The sequence below is a fragment of the Apiospora kogelbergensis genome (assembly GCF_038363985.1).
Source record: "Apiospora kogelbergensis strain CBS 113332 chromosome Unknown utg000003l_segment0_segment0, whole genome shotgun sequence".
In the NCBI taxonomy this organism is placed as follows: Eukaryota; Fungi; Ascomycota; class Sordariomycetes; order Amphisphaeriales; family Apiosporaceae; genus Apiospora; species Apiospora kogelbergensis.
The window spans coordinates 2,202,220-2,224,253 of NW_027117420.1; the positions used below are offsets into that span (position 1 = coordinate 2,202,220).

At 57.0% G+C, this 22,034-nt stretch overlaps 8 protein-coding genes across 8 annotated transcripts; 7 read left to right on the forward strand and 1 right to left on the reverse strand.

The window, feature by feature from the left end:
- Window positions 1-1,284: 1,284 nt before the first annotated feature.
- On the forward strand, window positions 1,285-2,145 carry PG998_005472 (uncharacterized protein; the record flags this gene model as incomplete). The annotated part of the gene is made up of 2 exons (XM_066872290.1): window positions 1,285-1,586; window positions 1,659-2,145. The coding sequence occupies 2 exons, from the start codon at window positions 1,285-1,287 to the stop codon at window positions 2,143-2,145; spliced, it is 789 nt and encodes a 262-aa protein (XP_066732387.1).
- Window positions 2,146-2,342: 197 nt separating this feature from the next.
- Window positions 2,343-2,825, forward strand: PG998_005473 (FAD binding domain-containing protein; the record flags this gene model as incomplete). Its single annotated transcript, XM_066872291.1, has 1 exon — window positions 2,343-2,825. The coding sequence occupies one exon, from the start codon at window positions 2,343-2,345 to the stop codon at window positions 2,823-2,825; it is 483 nt and encodes a 160-aa protein (XP_066732388.1).
- Window positions 2,826-3,248: 423 nt separating this feature from the next.
- Window positions 3,249-3,695, forward strand: PG998_005474 (uncharacterized protein; the record flags this gene model as incomplete). The annotated part of the gene is made up of 1 exon (XM_066872292.1): window positions 3,249-3,695. The coding sequence occupies one exon, from the start codon at window positions 3,249-3,251 to the stop codon at window positions 3,693-3,695; it is 447 nt and encodes a 148-aa protein (XP_066732389.1).
- Window positions 3,696-3,762: 67 nt separating this feature from the next.
- Window positions 3,763-4,499, forward strand: PG998_005475 (Peptidase M20 domain-containing protein; the record flags this gene model as incomplete). The annotated part of the gene is made up of 2 exons (XM_066872293.1): window positions 3,763-4,207; window positions 4,288-4,499. 2 exons carry the CDS (start codon window positions 3,763-3,765, stop codon window positions 4,497-4,499), a joined length of 657 nt encoding a protein of 218 aa, XP_066732390.1.
- A 760-nt stretch (window positions 4,500-5,259) lies between these two features.
- On the forward strand, window positions 5,260-5,451 carry PG998_005476 (uncharacterized protein; the record flags this gene model as incomplete). Its single annotated transcript, XM_066872294.1, has 1 exon — window positions 5,260-5,451. The coding sequence occupies one exon, from the start codon at window positions 5,260-5,262 to the stop codon at window positions 5,449-5,451; it is 192 nt and encodes a 63-aa protein (XP_066732391.1).
- A 997-nt stretch (window positions 5,452-6,448) lies between these two features.
- Window positions 6,449-8,109, forward strand: PG998_005477 (uncharacterized protein; the record flags this gene model as incomplete). Its single annotated transcript, XM_066872295.1, has 4 exons — window positions 6,449-6,500; window positions 6,573-6,844; window positions 6,913-6,984; window positions 7,042-8,109. The coding sequence occupies 4 exons, from the start codon at window positions 6,449-6,451 to the stop codon at window positions 8,107-8,109; spliced, it is 1,464 nt and encodes a 487-aa protein (XP_066732392.1).
- A 277-nt stretch (window positions 8,110-8,386) lies between these two features.
- PG998_005478 (uncharacterized protein) lies at window positions 8,387-9,179 on the forward strand (the record flags this gene model as incomplete). The annotated part of the gene is made up of 2 exons (XM_066872296.1): window positions 8,387-8,525; window positions 8,587-9,179. 2 exons carry the CDS (start codon window positions 8,387-8,389, stop codon window positions 9,177-9,179), a joined length of 732 nt encoding a protein of 243 aa, XP_066732393.1.
- Window positions 9,180-9,756: 577 nt separating this feature from the next.
- PG998_005479 (uncharacterized protein) lies at window positions 9,757-20,947 on the reverse strand (the record flags this gene model as incomplete). Its single annotated transcript, XM_066872297.1, has 3 exons — window positions 9,757-14,418; window positions 14,505-15,982; window positions 16,015-20,947. 3 exons carry the CDS (start codon window positions 20,945-20,947, stop codon window positions 9,757-9,759), a joined length of 11,073 nt encoding a protein of 3,690 aa, XP_066732394.1.
- Between the last annotated feature and the right edge of the window lie 1,087 nt (window positions 20,948-22,034).

Below are 22,034 nucleotides of genomic sequence, written 5' to 3' on the forward strand. Positions count from 1 at the left end.
GTAAGGGGTAACTACAGGTGACGTCCACGGCCAAACTGCCGTAACGAGGCAAAATGCCAAGGAGCCAAGAGCTGTCCATGGCCCATCATCGTGACTGTAGGGCTACTATGGGATCCAGGCGACAGGTTCAGCTGGGGTGACAGCCCTTTCGCGATTGGTGCGCCTGAGTTTCTCCTGCTGTTGCTCCATTAGGCGCGCCAACTCGTGGTTCTGCAAATCTATATCGAACAAGTCCCCAGTTTAGCCATAATATGGGGGATGCTTGGCGCTGGGAAAACAAACAACGCAGTCGCTTGCCAGTGGCACTACCAAAAATAGCACCAAGCCGGCAGATGATCGACGCGGGCACTTTAGCCTAATCATCGCTCGCCTACCGAGAATCCGGGGTATTGTACACAGTTGATGAAGACGAAGGAGTTCTCCGGAGATTGTTGGTGGCGAGGTCGAAAGCGACGATGAAGGACACTGACGCGTGAAGAGCTTATCGTTATCGTTGTCGTCTTAAAGCGCCCCCGGCCTCGGAGCAGTCGAAAAGCCCGAAAGCCTAATTAAAACCCGGGCCGGGCCTCGCAAACGTTCCCGCTCCCGTCGTCGCATCAAGCCTCGAGTCAAATGCCACCGGATTGGTTCACATACCGTAGCGTCGCCCCTCTAATATCGTCTCATGTGGAGGGCGTTCCTCCCCAGACATGCTTGTCTTGACTCCTGCACAAGTTTTCTTGACCTTCAAACCGGCGTGCACGAGTCAGTTATGGACCGATTATCTCCAGATCTGAATAGTCGGTGGCCAGCAACCGCCAGGGCCCTGCGTCTGCAATCTCTTATCGATCTTCATTTTCGCCGAAAGAACAAGACAATGTACTCTGTCATAGCTAGAAAATCCATCGTGGGCTGAAACGACGTCGGGTTCGGCAGAAGGCCCCCATCGCTTCTCAGAGTCGGCGATATTTCCTACGATCCCTGGATTGCCCCCTTTGTGAAGCTTGAGTGCCACCGAAGGATAATGGGGACCAAGAGGGGCGACGGAGCTTGATACATACAAACACTGGCTCTGCCAGTTCTATACTATAGCTACCTGTCATCTCGACCGCGTTCAACAGGGGTATCCGACGGAACTTGCCTCTAACACCGAAAATGTCGGCCACCACGCGTGAAGAAGACTGGGGGTCTACGTTTGAGCTGCTAAGGCCTCCAATACATATAGAAGATGGATATGGAACCGGCCGTCGTATGAGGCATGCTGTATTGTCCTGTTTTACTCTCATAGGCTTCGTATAATCCAAAATGAGCAAGTTCAAGGTCATTATCGCCGGCGGGGGCGTCACCGCCCTGATCCTTGCCAACATGCTGGAGATGCACGGCATGGACTACGTCGTGCTGGAGTCGCACTCGGCCATCGCTCCCCAGGTCGGAGCCAGCATCGGCTTGTTTACCAACGGCCTTCGCATCCTAGACCAAATGGGCCTTCTCGAGTCGATTCAAGCCATCTTTGCCGACGCGCCACCGTCGGATACGATGCATATGCGTCGTCCTGATGGTACCCTTATCTCATCCCTGACCGAGAGGTCGTCGCAACTGGAACGCCGGTAAGCTTTCGTCCTCAAGGCCATGCGCGAGGGTTCATTTTGGCCACTTTTAGCTAAGTGCATCAAGTATAGATACGGCTATGGGCTGTATTTCTTTGACCGGCAGCAGTTACTCCAGATTTTGTACGGCAATTTGAAGCACAAAAACCGAATCCTCCTCAGAAAAAAGGTCTCGGGCGTCGATTTGGTGCCCGGCGGCGGCGGCGTCACCGTGCACTGCACAGATGGCACCGAGTACAACGGAACCATAGTCGTAGGCGCCGACGGCGTGCACAGCGTCGTCCGCTCGGTTATGAGGTCATTGGCCGACGAGCTGGAGCCGGGCTACTTTGACCCGGCCGAGTCCGAGACCGAGGTCGTTTGCCACTACCGCTGCAGCTTCGGCATTGCGAAGCACGTGCCCGGCTGGGAAACGGGCGAGGACCACACCGTCACAGGCCACAACCAGTCGCAGCTCGTTGTCACGGGTCCCCAGGACAAAATCTACTGGTTCCTGTGCGACCGGCTCCCCGGAGCCCAAGTACGGATCCGACATCCCGAGCTACACCCGGGAGGATGAGGCCCGGTTCATGGAGCAGAATCACGACCTTCCCGTGACAGAAAAGTTCACGATTGGCCAGATTTTTGACCGAAAAACTGTCTCAACCTTGACGCCGCTGCACGAGTATGTGTATAAGAAGTGGTTCTTTCGAGAAATCATCACCCTGGGGGGACTCTGCGCATAAGGTATGGCTTTTAACTAAGTACACCAGAACCATGGCTAACACCAGACAGCCAAATCCCATGGGAGGCCAGGGAGCGAACGGTGCCATCGAATCATGCGCTGAGCTCATCAACGCGTTGGTACGCATAGGGGCCGAACGCGGAGAGCAGAGGCTGGACAGCCTGAGCACCGAGGAGGTGACGCGAGTTTTTACAGAAACCCAAAACCGCCGCGAATCCCGGGCGAAGCAGCTCGTCCGGGAGTCGCACGATATACAGTCGCTGCTGGCGTCGGAGAGCCCGTTCAAGACGAAGCTCATCCTCCACTACATCTCGCCCATCCTCGGACAGAAGGTGCTGCTCGGACGCCTCGGAAAGAAGTTCCTAGGGGCGTCGAAGCTCGACTCGGTACCGCTCCCTACCGGCCCAAGGAGGTGCTTTTCGATGATGAGTTGCCAACTGCTGCTACAAAAGGTGCATCGAAGGTTCTGGCACGGGGCGCTCTTGTCGGCGCGTTGGGTGTTGGAATCGTGTTAGCTATCAAGACCTACAGCCTCTGGAGACCACGATTGACAGGCAGTACGTAAGGCTGCTGGGTGGCATGTGGATTCAAACCTGTACATAGTATGATCAAACCCGATATTACTGGTCCGAGATAACGCGGGAATGCTCAGTCTTTCCGGCAATGCTCGGCTCGCAAGCAATTCCTCCTGCCTCTACGGAAGGTATGACGCCATAGGCGGGTTTTATCACGAAAACTCAGAAGGAAAAGAAAGCAAGAATTTGATCTCCAAGTTCGCATGACTTTGTTACCAACTTCGAACCCCTCATCAAACTCCGTCGACTCAGCTGCGCCACGCACTCACTTACTTATACTGAACTTGATGACATTCCATGATTAAAATTTTGGTGGGAATAAGAGCTGCACACAAGTCCGGATTACCCGCAGAATCACCAAAAATGAAGACACTTAGACTGACCCATTCGTTGCTCTACGCCGGCCTTGCACTTTCAAGAGCTTGGAATATTCAACAACCACTGTCCGACCATGGAGCCTCCCTGGGCAGTTCGGATCTCCTTGAGCTTCACAAGTCCCTCGTCGAGATCCCGTCCATCTCGGGATCCGAAGGTGAAGTCGGCCGCTTCTTGCATAAATACCTGAAGCAGCGCGGATACACCGTCTACGCCCAGCCGATCGGAACATACTCCGAAGGCCGACAGAACATCCTTGCTTACTTGGGCGACTCCAACCAGACCCGGGTGCTCGTGACATCGCACATCGATACGGTGCCGTCCTTTCTGCCCTACGAGCGGCGGGGGCAGCAAGATCTGGGGTCGTGGAACGGTGGACGCCAAGGGCAGCGTGGCAGCACAGATCGCCGCGGTCGAGTTGTTGCGCAGCGCTAACGAAATTGCCGAGAAAGGAGATGTCGCTCTCCTTTTTGTAGTTGGCGAGGAGAATGGCGGTGGCGGCATGCATGCGGCCAATGAACTGGGCCTAGCGTGGGAAGCCGTCATCTTCGGTGAGCCCACGGAGCTCAAGCTCGCGCGCGGCCACAAGGGCGGGATGGTTGTCGTGCTCACGGCCGAAGGCAAAGCCGGCCACTCGGGGTACCCGGAGCTGGGGACCAACGCCATCGACCTGCTCGTTTGCGGGCTTGCGGGCTTGCAATCTGCTGAGCTACCCTGGAGTGAAGAGTTCGGCAATACGACGCTCAACGTGGGAGTCATCCAGGGTGGCGTAGCGGCCAATGTTATCCCGGCGCAGGCCTCGGCCACCGCAGTTGTGCGGCTCGCTACGGACAGGGTGGACGAAACCAAAGCCATCATAGAAAGGGCGGTCCAGCGTGCCTCGCCGGAGGTTCGAGTCGAGTTCCGCTCCGGTCGAGGACCCGTGTCCACCGACTATGATATCCAAGGTAAGCAAAGCACGCCTATACTGCTTTGCAACCTGAAAGCACAAAAGCCCCCAGTTTGTGATGCTGATGCTATTTGATAGGATTTGATACCGTCATCCTGAACTACGGCACTGACATTCCTAACCTAAAGGGAGACCATAAGCGGTATCTATATGGCCCCGGCAGTATCCATGTTGCGCACTCAAACCACGAGCATCTTGACGTCTCGGACTTGGAGGCAGCGGTAGAGAGCTACCGAATTCTAATCAGTGAAGCCCTGCAGATGGGCCGTTCTTCTAGTCTCGAGCTATAGAGGCATGCGAATAAACACAGCTTTGTACACGTATTATGCGGCCGTCGACTGCCGCCGGCCTTCGGGGAAAACGCCGACGACCCACACGACGGCTCGGTCGACTGCTTTAGGGATGCATGACAGGAACAAAAGGCAAGATAGGCAATAAGTGCGGTACTGAAGGTGCCGATGCAGAAGAGGGGTAGACAAGGGTCGCGCCATTGCCGGCGCCATTCGACAGTCTTGGCAAATATAGGTGTGCAAGCCCGGGAGGAATTGACTTATCGCCAGGTCCAAGGCCCTGCTTTTGGACAGCGGCCCGCCACAAGTAGCATTTATCAACAACCGCTTACGAATCAGCATACATACATGATGCCAGCAGAAATGCCAGCCCGGGGACTGCAACCAAGCCAACGCATGAACCGCAACCCTGAATGTCGAGGGAGAGGGTTACTTCCGGGCGGCAAAAGTGGGAACCAGACGGCCAGGGTTTCCCCTTTGGCGAAAACGTATGGGCCAGCATGTTGCATCCCCTCGGCGTTGACACGGCTTTTGTTTAAGCCCCCAGGATGGACAGATAGGAAGGTGCCTGGTGCCTCCCCTCTTACAAACCCGAGGAACGCTGCTTATAAAAGGTGGCAGAATCCCCCCTTCGTTGCGCTGAACCCCCGACTTGCTGCATCGCATCCCCCTCATCACCAGCCCTCGTACCTCAGCCCCTTCCGAACCTCATCAACTAGATCAGTCTCGACCACCCAGGCCACCCAGACAACCGACGACCATGCAGTTCAGTTTCAACGCCATCTTCGCCGCCCTGGCCATGGCCTCTGTCGCCTCGGCCCAGAATGGGCTCTGCATTTCCAGGGAGGAGTTCGGTGCCTGCTCCGGCCAGTACCCTCAGGCATGCGAAGCTATCAGCGGAACCGGAGTTCGCTTCTTCAGCTGCTGCCTGGCCAGCGTCAATTGCTCTTAAAGGTAATAGTTTGTTCTTGTTACCCTTTCGCCGCTCATCACTAACAGCATTCTAGTGGCTTTTGAATGCTGTTGGGGCAAGAAAGCAGCTGCGGTATCGTGGATGGTATGGAGATCAGGGCAGTCTGCTGTTTGTACATAAACTTCGCGCGGCAGTACAATTCCACCAATTGCTTCCTATTCCGCGTCTATTCCCATGAGTGGGCTCCATTTCGGAGCATCGCAAGGCCTGACCGGCTACGACTATTGAACAGAACTGCCTCGGAACACGACGCGGAAACAATGTAACTTGTTGGCAGCAGCATTCATTGCAACGTCTCTCCACGTTGTCCCTCTCATATAAGCCACGATAGAAGTTCAGTCGCCAGTTATAGTCTATGGGAATAGGGTGAAACTCAAAATAGTATGCAAGTCTAAGAAGACGTTGGCTGTGATAGTCGGTGAGGACCGGGGCCCAGCACTCAGTGGAACCAGCGGGGCCGACGTCGGGCGTTCCCGACGTGACTTGGCAGTGAGGGGAAGAAAAAGGGGTCGTCTCGCACATCGTTGGCTGTCTGGCTGTGCTAGCCAAATCCCCGGCCGCTAGTCGCAACCCACGATGCAGGTTTCCGGTAGCTCGCGTTGATAGCAAATCATGTCGCGCGACCGGAGGACAAACCAGGAAAAGACACACTGACACGAAACATCAGACCGCCGGAGCCAGATGCGCTAAGCCACGTGGATACAGTCGCGGAGATTAGAATGTGGGTGACGTCAAACACCGCCTCGGGTCTATATGAATCGTTATCCACGCCATCAGCACGGGTTTGACCATCTTGGCATCCCTATGACTGCTTCGACTGCTTGTAGCATCATTACAGTCTGATAGTGCCTGAGTCGCTTAGGCCTTTCCCCGCTCTCTCTATTTAAACCTAGCGCCAGACGAGGTTTCTGCAGTCTCCCCATCACCTTCGGCTCTTCTTTGTAGCGTGGACAACTGGTCTTGTAGCTTCATCATCATGGCTGGTCTCGTGGAAAAGCTGGCTGCGTCCGGGCCCATGGAGTCCGCCGGTAAGCATTCCCACACTCGTTTGGCAGTATCCTCCTGCCTCGACATTCCTACATCCACTGACGTCTAGGCAGGATTCCTGAACGACATCGTCGAGCAACTGTGGCCCAACATCAATGTCGCAGGCGGCAAGATGATCAAGGAGATTGTGGAACCCATGCTCGCTTCCATGTTGCCCGGGCCACTGGCTACCCTGCGCTTTGTCAAGATCGATCTCGGGGACGTGCCAATCTCCATTGCGGGGGTAGATGTCCACAAGGCCGACAATGGGATCAAAGTCGACATGGACGTTGTGTGGGAGGGTCACAGCGACATTGAATTGGATGGGAAGATGATCCCGAAGATGGTAAGATTGCCTCAGTCGAACGGACCGTTGGCAGGTCGTTGCGTCGCTGACAATAGCTCCTGGGATAGGGTATAGAACGCGTGCATCTGAAGGGTCGACTCTCGGTCTTGCTAGCACCACTGACCAACATTATACCGCTGGTACGTCTGCCATGTCGAATTCTCGCTTGAGGGGAATAGCTGACACGCGATCTGCAGATCGGCGCCGCGCAAGTCGCCTTCATCAACCCGCCATCGCTGGAACTCGACTTCACTGACGCCGCCAACATCGCCGACTGGGTTTTGATCGACAAGTGCATCCGCAAATGCATCATGGGCGTCATCTCTTCCATGGCCGTGCTGCCAAACCGGTACCTCGTCAAGCTCGACGCCAACAACGACTTCTTCAAGACGTACTTGCCCCACGTGGGCGCGTTGCGCCTGACGGTGGAGCGAGCGACGGGCATCCGCCACCCGAAGAAGTCGGGCGTCAAGGGCCTGCTGGAGAAGATTGTCAAGGACGTGCCCGACTGCTACTGCAGGGTCCGCGTCGGCGCCGAGGAGGAGTGGCGCACCTCGACCAAGAAGGACAACTACGACCCGGAGTGGAACGAGACGCGCGACTTCCTCGTCGCCGACCACGAGCAGCAGATCTTCCTCGACGTGGACGACGAGGACCTGGCCGGCCACGACGACATCGGCCACGCCCTCACGACGGTGCGGGACCTCTTGGTCCAAGGCGGCACGCAGGTGCTGCCCCTGACGCACAAGGGCGAGCCGACAGAAGCCACGGTGGTGGTGCGCGGGGAGTTCTTCGACTTTGTGGAGGACGCCGCCCTGTTGTCGTCGTCCTCGCCGGGGTCGCGGGGTGACGAGGAGGGCCGGATCGTGGGGCTCGCGACGGTGCTCGTGGGCAGCGTGGCGGGGCTGCAGGGCCAGCGCGACGAGTTGCAGCCCAGCGTGCGGGTGGCATGGGGCGGAAGCGAATTCGCCACGGCGGCCAAGACGTACACGCCCGGCGTCGACATCTTCAACCCGGCCTTCGACCAGGCCTTCCGCATCCCGCTGACGGCGGCCATGCTGCCTGCAGACGGCAGCGGCGACGACGGTGGCGCCCCCTTTGTGCTGACGCTGCTGAACGGCAAAAAGGAGGCGGGAGCTGTCGAGGTTCCGTTCGAGGATATCCTGGGCGCTCCCGGGATGTGCAGAGAGGAGAGCTTCGACCTCGGTTCAGGCGTGACGGTGCGGGCCAGTATCTCGCTGCGTGCGTTGAGACCTGTCCGCTGAAAGGGATAATACGTATTCAAAATAATATTAAAATATAACTATATATTTGAGCTGCTGGATTGAATGCCAATGTTCCGTTTTAGCGCTGGCACAGGATGAACTCCCCTAAAACACCCCGCCAACTCCCTAAGGTGCCGCTAAGTGCGCTGAACGCCCAGTTCCCCACCCCCGCTAATAAACAATCCACGTCCGCATCTCCAGCTCGGGGAACGGACGCGTCGCGTCTGTTCGTAGCCAGGAATTCCCTCCCACAATTGTCTACTACGTGGCAATTAACATGGCCGACCTCACACCCACATTGGCAAACAGGAAACGCGGGCGCGACGCCGATGGCCCCGTGTCAAGTGATGCCGATGACGCATCTGCCGGCCCGAGAAAGAAGAAAACCCAAAGAGTGGCAGCCGCCCCGACCTATAGTGAGACAGGCCCCTCAGCCTACATGTTGATCTGTGGTTCATTCTGCTGATCTCTTTCAAGCTGCCGAGGATGCTCTTAAGATCTTCACGGTCGATGATCTGAGATCGCTCGTGGAGAGTACTCTGCAAGACCAGGCGACGAAAGCCCCAATGGAGGAGAAGCTCTTCGCGGCGTCTAACCGCATCGGCGATCGGATAGCCGCCAAGATACTCGACGACGCCGAAGCGGAAAACGCCAAAGTGAGGGACATGTGCGCGAAAAAGCCCAACCGCCGGGTGGCCCATTTCTGGCCTGCGGAATTGGAGCCTTACTTGGGCCAGATCAAAAGCCAGCTACTGAAGGGCCCTTTTGCCGAAGCGCCCAAGCTGGCGTGGCGGACCCTGATCCTCTTCTTGGATCTGTGCGTGGACGAGTGGGAAACCCACGACGCCGCGGGTTATAACGATGACGACCACGATGAAGTAGAAGACTTCCACGAGATCGCAGAAAACATCATGGTCGACATCTGGAGAGCCCGGGAGACCGCCAGTGACCGGGAGTGGTTTGGCCATGTTGGCCGTCGAAAGGAGTTAGACGACCTTCGCGGTAGTGCCGAATTCGCTCGAGACTCACGCTACGAAAACATATACGAGTTTTTAGCAACCGGAGATTGAGCAGGCACACGTTCACGCCGCTATCAAGCATCAATAAACCCTTCAGTCGGATTTCCTAACTAGACTTTGTAGCAATGGCACATAGTCACTTGCTGACAACTTCCAAGGGATACACCAATATATTTAACTTGATCACCTAATCTCATAAAGCCAGTATTCATTCGATTTATTTGCCAATCTGTTCAGGGGTATGCCAAACTTTGCAAGAGGCCTCGAACCCCCTTCCGAGGTCAGTTATCTTCCACCCAAAATATGCGGGACGCACCGCTGCGAAGCATACATAGTCGCCCAGAACGAATCATTGTGGAAAATCGACGAGGTTGCTCGACTAACGAATCCATCATTGAGCTTGTGCAAAGGTTCCTCTACAATGATTAGCATGTTCTTGGTATCTAATAGCGATCAACGGAATTGGACTTTGAACGAAGGCTAATTTTATTGGCAGTAGATACGAATATGAATATTTCAACCGCCGTGACGATATAGACGTTCTCCTATGATGTTCCAACCCTCATAGGGAAATTCAGAATAACAAAAAGGAAATCTATCAGCTGAACAAACCGAATTATCTACAAGTTTAAGAGTGCCCAAGTAGTGAAACCAGAGCAGCTTGCTCCCTGATCGTTGGATGCTGGAGCAGTTGATCTAGGAAAACGCAGATCCCCAATTCTTCGTAGATAGACCGGAGCGCCACCGCAACAAGGTTGATATCCCAGGAGTCGAACATAGAGGTCGAGGAGGTTAGTGAGGGCGCAGCAATACCCTTTCCAGCGATACCACGGCTCATGAGCATATTCCAAGCCTGCAGCACAAGCTTCTCCGCCCCCTCGTGATTCACACCCGCGCTATTTGCAGGTCCAACAGGTCCAGGCGAGCCTGGGGTTTCCACAAGATCCTGGGCGGTCTTTGCCTCTTCGCCCAGAGGCAAAGGTGGCTTGTCTGAAAGCACAACATTGCAACCATCGTCGACAGTCGCAGCGGACTGCAGGTCAGCAGAGGGTGACGGTGGCGACATCCGGACATCCGGGAGCGCCACACCGGACTTCTTCCAATTGGCGCCGAAATGGTCGATGGCCACGCAGAGAGCATCCAGAAGCTTCTCGGCCATCGAGAGCCCGACGGAGTCGTGTGCGTACTCGAAGTCGATGCTGAGCAGATTCTCGCCCGGGTGTGCTGTGGTGATGATCCAAATGGCGGCGGCGTTGCCCGTGGATCCACGGGCGCGGAGCTCGAAGGGAAGATCTGGCAGGATCTCGTTGAGCTCGTCGGCCAGCGGGATGTTCTGGTGCTGCACGACCGAGGCCTCGGCGAAGAGCGTGCGCTGCTGAGTCTGGGGCCAGTCGGTTGCCTCGGCCACGATGGCGCGCCAGCCGAGGTGGTCGTGGTCCATGCTGCTCGTGTACTGGTCGTTCATCGCTCGCAGGAAGCCGGCAGTGTTGGTGCTGGAGTTGTCGCCGCCGAGCTTGGCCCGGACAGGGGCGATGTCAAGGGTCGGGCCCACCACCATCTCGCAGTTGGGCACGGGAGCCATGCGGCCCGACACGAGACAGCCGAAGACCACGTCGTCGAGCCCTGAATGCTGAGCCAGCACCACTGCCCATGCGGCCTTGAGCACAGTGGCAAACGTGTAGCCAGACTTTGACAACTCCGGGAGGGGAACAAGTCGCGTGAGTGAGCCCACCCGACCATCGTTGGCAGTTGCCGCGGCGGGGGTGATGATGGGGGTCAAGCGAGAACCTTCCAACAACTGCTTCCAGTAGGCCAGAGACTTAGCTTTGGGCAAGCGCTCGATGCTGCTGGCGTATCGATGGAACGGCATCTCCTCCGGTAGCGATTCGGAGCTGCGGTTCCTCAAGGCGTGCGTAAATGTGTTCAGGAGCAGCGGGAATGCCAATCCGTCGTAATGGCTGTGTCCCAGGCGCATGACGAGACGCGCGGAGGTCATGCAAGTCGACTGGATCACGAAGAACTTGGTGGGATTCTCGAGCTCGGCGGAGCTCAGGCGGCGCGACACGTCCATCTCGATGAGCCGTGCGGCAAAGTCGCCAACGTCGGCAAGCTCGGTATGGAAGAGCTCGATTCGGAAGGTGGCCCGCTCGGGCGGCATGACGATTTGCCATAGTTGGCCGTCGGCAAGCCGTAGCTGAGTGCGCAGGATGGAGTGGTGGCGGACAAGTTGTTTGCATGCAGCACGAATGCGCTCGTAGCTGAATGTCTCGAGGAAGCTGAGACTGAAGTAGTTGACCAATCCTCGGTGGCGAAGATGCGAGAACTCGTAGGAAAGAACTTGGTGAGATAATGCTGGTGCAATTCTGCAATCGTCGGGGCTCATGATGCTGCCGTCTGACGAGGATAAGTCCGACCTTGAATCGGCATGATAGCTACCAGCGCCAAGAAGCTTCTGGATCAGGCCGGCTTCGCCCTCTTTACCGGCATCCGAATCAGTCGAGGGTTCCTCACTCCCCACTGCGCTGACCTCGGACCATTCGTCACCAGACAGCTGCTTCTGTGCTTTCTGAAGACAAAGGCACAGATCTGACAGCACAGGGAATTTGAAGATGTCCGAAACGCGCATGCTTATACTCATCTCGGCAGCCAGGGACACGAGTCGCATCGCACTGATCGAGTCTCCGCCAAGATGGAAAAAGCTGTCGTGTATGCCGATCCTGCTCACGTCGATGTTGAGCATCCGGGCCCATACCGAGGCCATCTTGATTTCGAGGGGAGTCCGGGGTGGCTCTTTCACGCCCTGAACCCCGCGGAGAAGCTCTAGCATGTCCTGTGGGATGGACTCGGCCAGTGCCTGGAGCTTCTGACGGTCTCTCTTGCTCGACGTGTTTAGGGGTATCTTGCTCAGGGGGATGTACATGGACGGAACCATGTACGACGGTACCCTGCGTGCCATTTCCGCGGCGACGCTGGACCATGACTGAGAAAGCTGCTGCACAAGGTCGCTTTCTAATGCGAGCAAGGGGCCCTCGCCACTTGTTACAAGGACTTCGCTGCTGGGGGGCACCACAAACGCCACCAAAGCGACCGAATCTTTGCTTTCTTGAGGCAGGCTGACAATGTCAGCAATGACTTGGTGCTCTTCCAATAGCTGACCCAGGTGATGCTGGACCTCGGAAAGCTCGATCCTCAGTCCTCGGAGCTTAGCCTGCGTGTCTTTACGACCCATGAAGAGCAGCCCGCCGTCGGTGTCGTATCGCACGACATCGCCGGTCTTGTAGCATCGTCTTGGACGTCCGGTGAGGTTGGGGAAGGACCCCATCCACTTCAGGTTCTCGACGAACGAGCTGCGCGTCTTCTCCTCGTCGCCCATGTACCGCATGGCCAAGCAAGGTCCCTCGATGAGCAGCTCGCCCGGCGCGCCGACGGGGGCCAGCTTGTTGGCGTCCTCCGGGTCGACGATCCAGCTGGTGCATCCCACGGCCTTTCCGATGCGACCGGGCTTGTGATTGGAGGATTCCATGACACAGACGACGGTGCACTCGGTAGGCCCGTAGCCGTTGCTTACGCGGCGCCCTTGCCACCGCTGGATGTCCGTGGTTGTCACAACTTCGGCGCCCAGCGCAATCGCCTTGATATTGGGAACCTTCTCTGGCTCGAGGAGAGACGCGACGCGGGGCGTCAGGGCGGCAAAGTTGATCGAGTATTTCAGGACGGCCGCGTTGATGTCTCCGGAACACTCGTCTTTGGAGGGGATGCACACACAAGCCCCAGCCAGGAGGGATCCGAAGATCTCCAGCACACACGCATCGAACGTGTAGGATGAGAATTGCAGGACACGACTGTCTTTGTTGATGCCCATGGCTCCGCCGTGAGCGAGCGTGCTCGAAATGGTGGCCGAGTGCGACACCATGACACCCTTGGGAGTACCGGTACTCCCTGATGTGAAAACAACATACGCCGCCGTCTCCGCAATAGGGACGCTGCGTGAGGACGGCGGCGGCGGCGATGCCGCTTGCTCTTCTTGCGTGAATTCCAGGGAAGCGGGGAATACCTTCTTGATGTCTAGTTCGGTAAGTGAAGAAGACTGCGCCAGTTCCTCAGAAGTAAGCAGAATTTTGATAGACGCCTGGTCCAAGATGAAGTTCAAACGGCTGACGGGATGGTCGGGATCCAGGGCCACAAAGGTACCGCCAGCCTTGAGGACAGCGAGCATCATCACTGGAACCCATCTCGACTTCCCGTGGCTGAGAGCGACGGTGTGGTCATCGCTGCCGACGCCGACTCCCATGGCGCGTAGACGGTGCGCAAGGCCATTGGACAGGGCCGCTAGCTCCTTGTAGGTCAGATCGCCGTCCCACGCAGATACCGCCGCGGCACTCGGCCGTGTCATCTCGTTACTTCCAATGACTTCGTTTACCGACGCAGGAACACCCAAGAATGGACCCTGTGAGTTCCACTCCTGGATCAGGGCTAGGTCCTCCGGTCCGGCGGGATTGAGCTCCGATACGGGGGTATTGGGGTGCTTCTGGAGAAGGGATGCCACGTGGCCGAGCTGTGTCAAGATCCGCCGTATCTCTTCCGAATCGATGAGATGGCTGTCGTAGGTAGCGGCCATGCGCAGTTGATCCTCGCCAATAAAGACCTCGAGGCCCAGAGGATATGTCTGATAAGTAGCAGGAGCGTCCTTCTGGTCCAATGCATCCGGGGTATGTTCTACGAATAGCTTCTCGCAGTCGGGACTCTCTTGGCCCCATTCCTGTTGCACGACGAAGAGACTGCGAAACTGGCATGCCGCTTCTGCTGCACTGCTTAGCTTGGAGATGTCACGGAGCCCCAGCTGCTCGAATGGAATCATGTCAGTTGCTTGACGCTGCGAAGTTGTCAGGAGCTCTGATACTGTCGTGTCGGAGTCCCATTTCAGACGAAGAGGGACAGTCACAATGGTAGGCCCCATCATGTTTTCGATCCTAGGGATGGGCGCGTTACGACCACTTAGAGTGGTCCCGTACACGACGTCGTTGGAGCCGGTGTAGGCCCCGATCAAGACTGCATACGCCGTGCGCAGGAGCGCCGAGGTAGTGACGCCGTCACGAGAACGCCAGCTCCATGGAATGGTGACTGAGCCCTTGCCATCAGCTCTGTATTTGTGAGTCGCGACGTGGGGCACATTGGGGAACAAGGATGCGCTTGACCCGTCGAGATACGACTTCCAAAAGTCTGTCGCCGCCGCAGGCTCCATATCCTGTATGTACTTGATCAAAATGTTGAAGGGGGTGTCTCGAGAGTCCTGAAGCCCATGTAGGCCGCTGCGACGGCCTCTTTGATCAAGGGCATCGAACAACCATCATAGAGTGAATGATGGATTGTCCATACGAAGAACGCATCGCCTCCCCGCTGCGTCGGTTGAATCAGTCCGTACCGAGTCAGGGGCGTGCCGAGACCCATCTTGTGCTCGTCATCTTCGGCGAGACACGCATCCAGAGAAGAGGCTGTGTGCCACTCGAAGGCTGACGTGGTGCCCAGGACTGCTTGCATGGTCCCGTACGCCTCAAGATGGACCAGACGCGTGCGAAGAATGGCGTTGGCGTGTGCCACGTACTCCCATGCCCTCCGGAAGCGATAGAGGTCTACGTTTCGGAGGCGGAAGATGTCACGGATGATATAAGTGCCTTCTTCCTTGGCCGAGAGGGATATAAACCCCTGTTGAAGCGCAGTGGCAGGGTACAAGTCCCGAATCTCTTCTTGTGGCACACCGCATTGGCTCGCGGCCTCCTGGTGGAGGAGCTTGTCGAACGCGGGAACGAGGGAGAACGGCGTGATTGAAGCTTGAGATTGGACCTCGACTGCTTGGCCTGGCTGACAAAGGTCTTCAAGCACTGGCGTCTTGAAGACCTGCGCTACACTTAGATTCATCCCAGCTGATCGGGCTGCTGTGACAAGTCTCATGGCAGAGATTGAGTCGCCGCCCAGCTGGAAGAAGTTGTCGTTGACTCCAATAGCTGATTTGTCCAGCTGCAGTACCGCCGCCCACACTGACTGCATCGATGCTTGCCTATCATCTTGCGGGGCCGTCTTGGTGACCTGGCCCGGGTTCTTCTTCAGCGAGCGTCGCAAGATCTCGAGATGCTTGTGGGGAATCTTGGCAGCCAAAGATTTGAGCTTCATACGGTCTGTTTTCCCGGATGAAGTAAGAGGCACACCGTCTATAGGGATGAAGATTGCCGGAATCATGTACGGCGGCACTGAGCGAGACATTTCTGGGAGGACGGTAGACGATACCTCCTGAAGACGAGACAGCAAGTTCTCGTTGAGGCCAACGCCCGTCGTCAGGTCGATCCCAAGGCCCTCGCAAACGACAAAGGCAGCAAGTGCAGGAACCAGTGGACTGTCGGTCTGCTGCCCTTGCAGATGGACGATTTCCGATCGCACGACGGCCGTCGGAACAGCGCGAGAGATATGGAAATCGACCTCGCCCAGTTCGATTCTTTGGCCCCTCAGCTTGACTTGAGAGTCCTTACGCCCAAAGTAGTAAAAGGAGCCATCGCTCATTTGCCGTACTAGATCGCCCGTCTTATAGAAGCGACGGTGGCTTCCAGCCTCCACGATGGTGTCGCTGTAACCAACCTTCTGCGTCCAGGCTGGGTCTTCAATGAACGAGGCCTGTGTCCGTTCCGGATCGTTCAGATAGCCCATGGCGAGACTGGGACTTTCGATGAGCAGCTCGCCGATGCCGCCGATGGGGACCAGCTGATCAACATCGTTATCGCGCACCACCCAGGCCCGGCAGCCCGTCGCGTGGCCGATATGCCCGCCGTTACGCAGATGGGGGTTGGTTACACACACGACATGCACTCCGTGGGGCCGTATCCGTTCTGGAAGCGACACCGGCCGGACCATCGCTCGATATCGCGATCAGTGACCTGCTCCGCGATGGAGATGATGCTGCAAATCCCGGGCACCGACGCGGGCTCGAGCAGCGCAAGCACCGACGGCGTGAGCATGACAGTGTTGATGTCCATGTCGTTTATGGCGGCGCCGAGGTCGTCGAGGCGCTGCGCGTCTGAGGGGATGCACACACAGCCACCAAAAGCGAGGGTAGTGAAGATCTCAAAGATACTGGCGTCGAAGGTGAGCGAGGCGAACTGTAACGTGCGGCTGGACTCGGCAATGCCGAAGGAGGCGCCGTGTGCCGTCATACTCGACGCGGCGGCGCGGTGGCTGATCAGGACGCCCTTGGGAGTACCCGTGCTGCCTGATGTGAAGATGGCGTAGGCCAGGTCATCGGGCCCGGCGGTCGGCCCGGCGACGGCGAGCAGTGCGGTGCTTCCCGACAGCCGACGAGACTGGCCGCTGGCGAGGCTCGCTGTGCACAACACGCTGGGCGCGTTCTTCGAGAGGCGGGTCAGCCGGGGCTCGAGGGCCTGGGAGGCGAGCACGATGCGTGCCTTGGAGAGCGCCATGATGGTCGACAATCGCTCGTCGGGCTGGGACAGGTCGAGGGCGACGAAGGCCGCGCCCGCTTTCATGATGGCAAGGGCCGACACAATGGCCCACTTGGACTTTTCGAAGCATAAGAGGACCATTTCGCCCTTGCCCGAGACGCCGAGGCTTCGCAGGAGGCCTGCCACCTGCGACGAAACAGCCTCAAGCTCCGCGAACGACATATCTCCGTCCCAGGCTCGGAGGGCGGGACGGTCGGCATGATCCACGGCGGCCGCGGCGACGAGATCGTGCATTGTCGTGTCGATCGGGTTGATGCGGCCCTCGTTCCACTGCGAGAGCTTCCTACGGTCGGCTGGACTGACGAGCTCGAGTTGCTCGACGGACAGCTCATGAAGCGGCACACTGTACAGGGTCGACAAGATGTGGCTGAATTGGTCCAACATGCGGGTGGCGAGCGGGGACTCGACAAGCTTCGGATCGTATCGTGCGTGAATGCGCACCTGCTGGTTGACTTCGTCCAGTGTACACTCGACAAGCAGTGGCTCTGTTGTCGACTCGTCAAAACTGTCTTGGGTGGTCTCGAAGGGGGCCATGACTTGGTTGACGTCCTTATCCTCGTCATCGTCCAGCTGCACCACGAAGAGGGCACCGAACTGACATGCCGCCTGGGCGTCCTTGCTCACTTTGGCGATGTTCTGCAGGCCCGCTTGCTCAAAGGGAATCATCTTCACCGTGTCCTCCTGGATAGCCTGCAGCCATTGCATCACAGTCGGCGGGTCCTGCTTATCCCAGCGGACACGGAAGGGGACAGTGGCAATCGTGGGGCCTGACATGTCCTCTATGCCGTGGACCGGGTTGTTCCTACCGCTGACAGTCGTGCCGAAAGACACGTCGCTGTCCCCAGTATAGCCGCGCATGACCAGCGCCCACGCAGCCCGAAGAACGGTGGTAGCGGTGATGCCGTCGACACCCTTTGGCGAGACTTTGGCCGTCTTTTGCAACACGGCAGTGGGATGTGCCGTCTCATTCGTAGGGAGCGCAGCCGGGAAGGTCGTGCTGGATCCCTCCAAGTACGACTGCCAGAAGCTTTCCGCCGACGTCTGGTCCATGTCCATCAGACTCTTGATGAACTTATTGTAGCCGGGAGGCGCAATGTCGCCAATTGATGCTCCATTGTAGACCTTGGCGACGGCGCCAAGTATGATTGGCAACGACCAGCCGTCGTAGATGCAGTGGTGAGCCGTCCAGACAAAAAAGAACCTGTTGTACGAAGGAATGATGGCATACCGACCAAGGGCGTCGCCGAGCCCGACCCTTCGTGCATCGTCGTGCTTGATGTAGCGATCCAAGTCGATAGCTGTTTCCCAGGAAGGCAGTTTTGCCACGACAGCTTGCAGCATTGTAGAGCCGCCTACAGCCACGATCCTGGTCCGGAGAATGGGGTGAGCCTCCGCGACAATCTCCCATGCGCGATGGAAGTCCGCCATGCGAATGTCCTCGGGCAGCACCATGACCTTGCGCATAATATAAGAACCTGGCTGTTTCGCCGACAGGGAAATGAGCCCCTCTTGGAGAGGTGTACACGGATAAAGATCCTGTACATCGTCGGGCCGGACTGCACACTGCTCTGCGGCCTCCCTGACGAAGCTCTCCTTCACCTCCGGCCTGACTAGTGAGAAAGGCTCGACTGCAACCGGCTGGCTATCTTGGTTCGCGACTGAGACAGCGTAGGCGGCGAGGTCTCTGAGGACCGGATGAAGCAGGATGTCTCTAACCGACATCTGGTACCCTACTTGGCGTGAGGCCGCCACCAGCTTCATGGCCAGGATAGAGTCACCGCCAATACGGAGGAAATCGTCATCCACGCCAATGCTCTCCGGGCTGACTTTCAGCACTGTCGCCCAGATCGCTTGTATCTGCCGCTCAGCATCTGAAGTGGGCTGCTGTTTGGCATCGCCTTGTCCTTGTAGCAGTGCGACCTGTTCGCCGGTCAAAGCCTCCACGAGTGCGCGGAGCTTGCGCCGGTCTGCCTTGGCCGAGATGGTCAACGGCATCCTGGAAATCGGTACATAGAGGGTGGGAAGCATGTAGCTGGGCAGAGACCGAGAGAGTATCTCAGTAACATTGCCTCGCAAGTCGGCCAATGTCTGGACCGTATCGGCATCCAAGAGCACGCTTGTCTGCTCCGTCTGGCTGTCAGGCTTGGAAAGAACAATGAAAGCGGCCAGTGTGTCGGGCGACTTGCTTCCAGGTTGGAGAGCCGCTACTTCTACAGATACTCGGTGGTCCGGCACTGCCTGGCTCAGTTGGTGCTCGATCTCGCCCAGCTCGACGCGCTGGCCACGGATCTTGACCTGGGAGTCTTTGCGGCCCTGGTAGAGCACCGCACCTTCTCCGTTATAGCGCGCTATGTCGCCTGTCTTGTAGAAGCGACGGCCTTTGGACGAAGACTCGTCAGCCCATGCTGGGCTACGAACAAAAGATCGCGTGGTACGCTCCTCGTCGTCGAGGTATCCGCGTGCCAGGCCGGGACCTTCGATGAGCAGCTCACCAGGTGCGCCGACAGGTACGAGTTTGTTGTGGTCCTCGGGGTTGACTATCCAGAGGTTGCACCCAACACCAAAGCCGATAGGGGGTTCCTCATTTCTCCGCTCGCGCATGTCGATCAGGGTTGAAGTCACGGATGCTTCTGTGCAGCCATATGAATTGAACAGGGCAACATGTGAAGGCCAACGGCAGACATCACTGCCATGAGACCGGTCGCCACCCAGGATAATGGTCTGCAACGTTGGTACCTCTTCAGGGGCAAGCAGGGACAGGACCTTGGGGTTCAGCTCGGCCCAGTTGGTCTTGGTCCTTCGTATCTCACCCGCCAGGTCGTTGATCCTCGCCGACTCGGAGGGGATGTGAAGCGTTGCACCAGCAAACAAGGTGCAAAATGTTTCTTCCAGACTTGTGTCGAAACTGTAGGATGCGAACTGCAAGACCTGGCAGTCCTGTCGCATCTTACTGTCTCGGCCAAAGTCATACATGCTCGAGCAAAATGACCAATGCTCTGTAACGCAGCCTTTGGGAGTCCCAGTGGAGCCCGAGGTGAAGATGACGTACATGGCATTCTCAGGAACCCCGGCTCGAAGGGGCGCTGAGGGAAGCGGCAGCTCCTGAACGGAGGGATCGCAGGTGACAACGGCGTCAACGCAGTCGCGGGGAAATAGGGCCTTTGTGGAGGGAGCCACGATGGCGAGGCCGGCCTTCAGCTGGCGTGCGATGACGGCCTTTCTTTCCGGGGGGTGAGAGGGCTCAATGACGGCGAAGGCGCCGCCGGCTTTCAGCACGCTCAGCATGGCGACGACGGCCCAGATGGACTTCTCGAAGCAAATGGGCACCATAACCTCCTCGCGAACGCCCATGTTGCGAAGGTGGCTTGCAAAGCGATCAGACACTCCGTCGAGTTGGGCGTAGGTCAATTCGCCATCCCAGGAGCTGAGAGCAATGTGGCTTGGACGTCGTCTCGCCTGGCGCCTGAAAAGCTCATGGGCCGTGTCTCGTACGACGGTGGGCTTCTGAGAGTTCCATTGGAGTACTTGGAGTACGTCCACTTCGGTCATGAGCTTCAGAGAAGATATTGGCTCCGAAAGGTCGCGGCTCATGGCAGTAATGCTTTGTTCCAGCAATGTGATGATGCGGACAAGGAAGTTCTCACTGACCAAGCTGCGATCGAAAGACGCAGTGATACGCAGCTCGTTGCCAGACAGTTCGCAACGGACTGACAAGGGCACAGAGGCTGAAACGCTTTGCGCAGAGTTACCAGGACTACTATGACCCTTGCTGGCGACTGCGCCGGTCGCAGCTCTGTCGGCTTCATGGTAAACATCAAGTAGGCAAGTGTAGCGGCTGGCGTTTCTACCGTCCGGTGTTGCTTGAATCGAGGGTGCTGGGTTGGGGTCTTCCAGCACCATCATCTCAGTCTCCTGCCGCTTCATGGCGGACGCAAGCGCGTAGATGGCCTGATCCGAGGTCCATTGGACACGCGTTGGTACAATGTTCAAGGCAGTGGTTGTGTCTTTGGTTTGGGCACTGTTTTCACGTTGGCTCCTCAGGTATGTTCCAAATATAACATCGTTGGAGCCGGAATAAGTACCGGCAACTAGTGCCCAGGCGGTTTTAAGAAAGGCCGCCTCATCGAAGTCGCCGCTTGGAACCCACGACCAAGGGAGCTTTTGGACGAGAATCCCATCGTGTTTGATAGAGGATGGTAACGAGGCGACTGACGGGAAGAAGGACAGATGTGCACCCTCCAGATACGAAGACCACCAAGCAGAAGATCTGCTACTACGGTGAGAAGCGTTCTCGCTATTGAATTGGGATCCCATAGTGATAAGAGGATGATGTGTGGTCGTGAATGGACAAGAAGGTGTATGAGGTCTTGTAGGTGCAAGGTATTGTACAAAGTGGTCCAAAGTATTCCAACAAAACCCCATATGATTTCGAGATTTGTGATGCCGAGACTTGGAATTGCCAGACCTCGAAGGTGGACAATCTACTCTACTTTGCTGTATCTAAAATACCAAAATGGGGAGGCAGGTACTCTCTGATGTAGATAGATAACGACCACGGTGTGTTGGATCTCAGGGGCTAGTCGCCTTCGGATCCGCAGCAGGTGTCAAAGAAAATTCAGCTACGTCTATAAGCTTAGCCTCGGGAGGACGTGGTGGTGGGTAGCAAAGGATTTGTCACTATGCGATGTAAATTGCGGCAAATAGATCATCGGTTGGCCCTCAAAGCCTTCGTTACGGTGCCGGAACGGTCAAATAACGGCCCCCAATAGGCTTGCCACGTTTTACGGTACGGCGACGCATCTAAAATAAGCAAGAAACTGCAAGGGGTAAGCTCAGCTCGCATAGTACGGCAGCACGGCAGCACGGCCGCAGCCCTGTGCTTACTGGATATACAAAGTCCTATCAGATGCAGGGTTCAGGGATCCCACGCAAGTGGTGAAGCCATCCGGAGCAGCCCCATCCCTATAGGAGGAAAAAGCTAAAATCCTACGGCAGGGGATTCCTGGAGGGTAAGCCCAGCTCATACGTCCCCGCGAGGCTCCGTGGCCACGGAACTTACGAGCTCCCCGACAGGTACAGGGTCCGCGGGTCCTACGGAAGCAGCTGAGCCCACTGGGCCGGCGTGTGTTCCAAGTTGACGAGACGTTTTCTGCCAAGCTGACGGGAGACGCACGTCGCTTACTGCAGCAAGGGTGTCAATAGTCCTCCTTGTACATGAAATCCCCGTACCTTCCTAATCCGGGTCGACAGCATGGCCTGCCTTCTGCTCCGGCTAGAACGATTCCTACAAGCTTGGAACGCATTCATTTCTACCTAAATTTAGGCCATAACCTGAGTTCGGCGGTGCCGAAGGACATGTAAGACGGGAAATACAGTGCAGGGACTCTGTGGCCGACAGAGG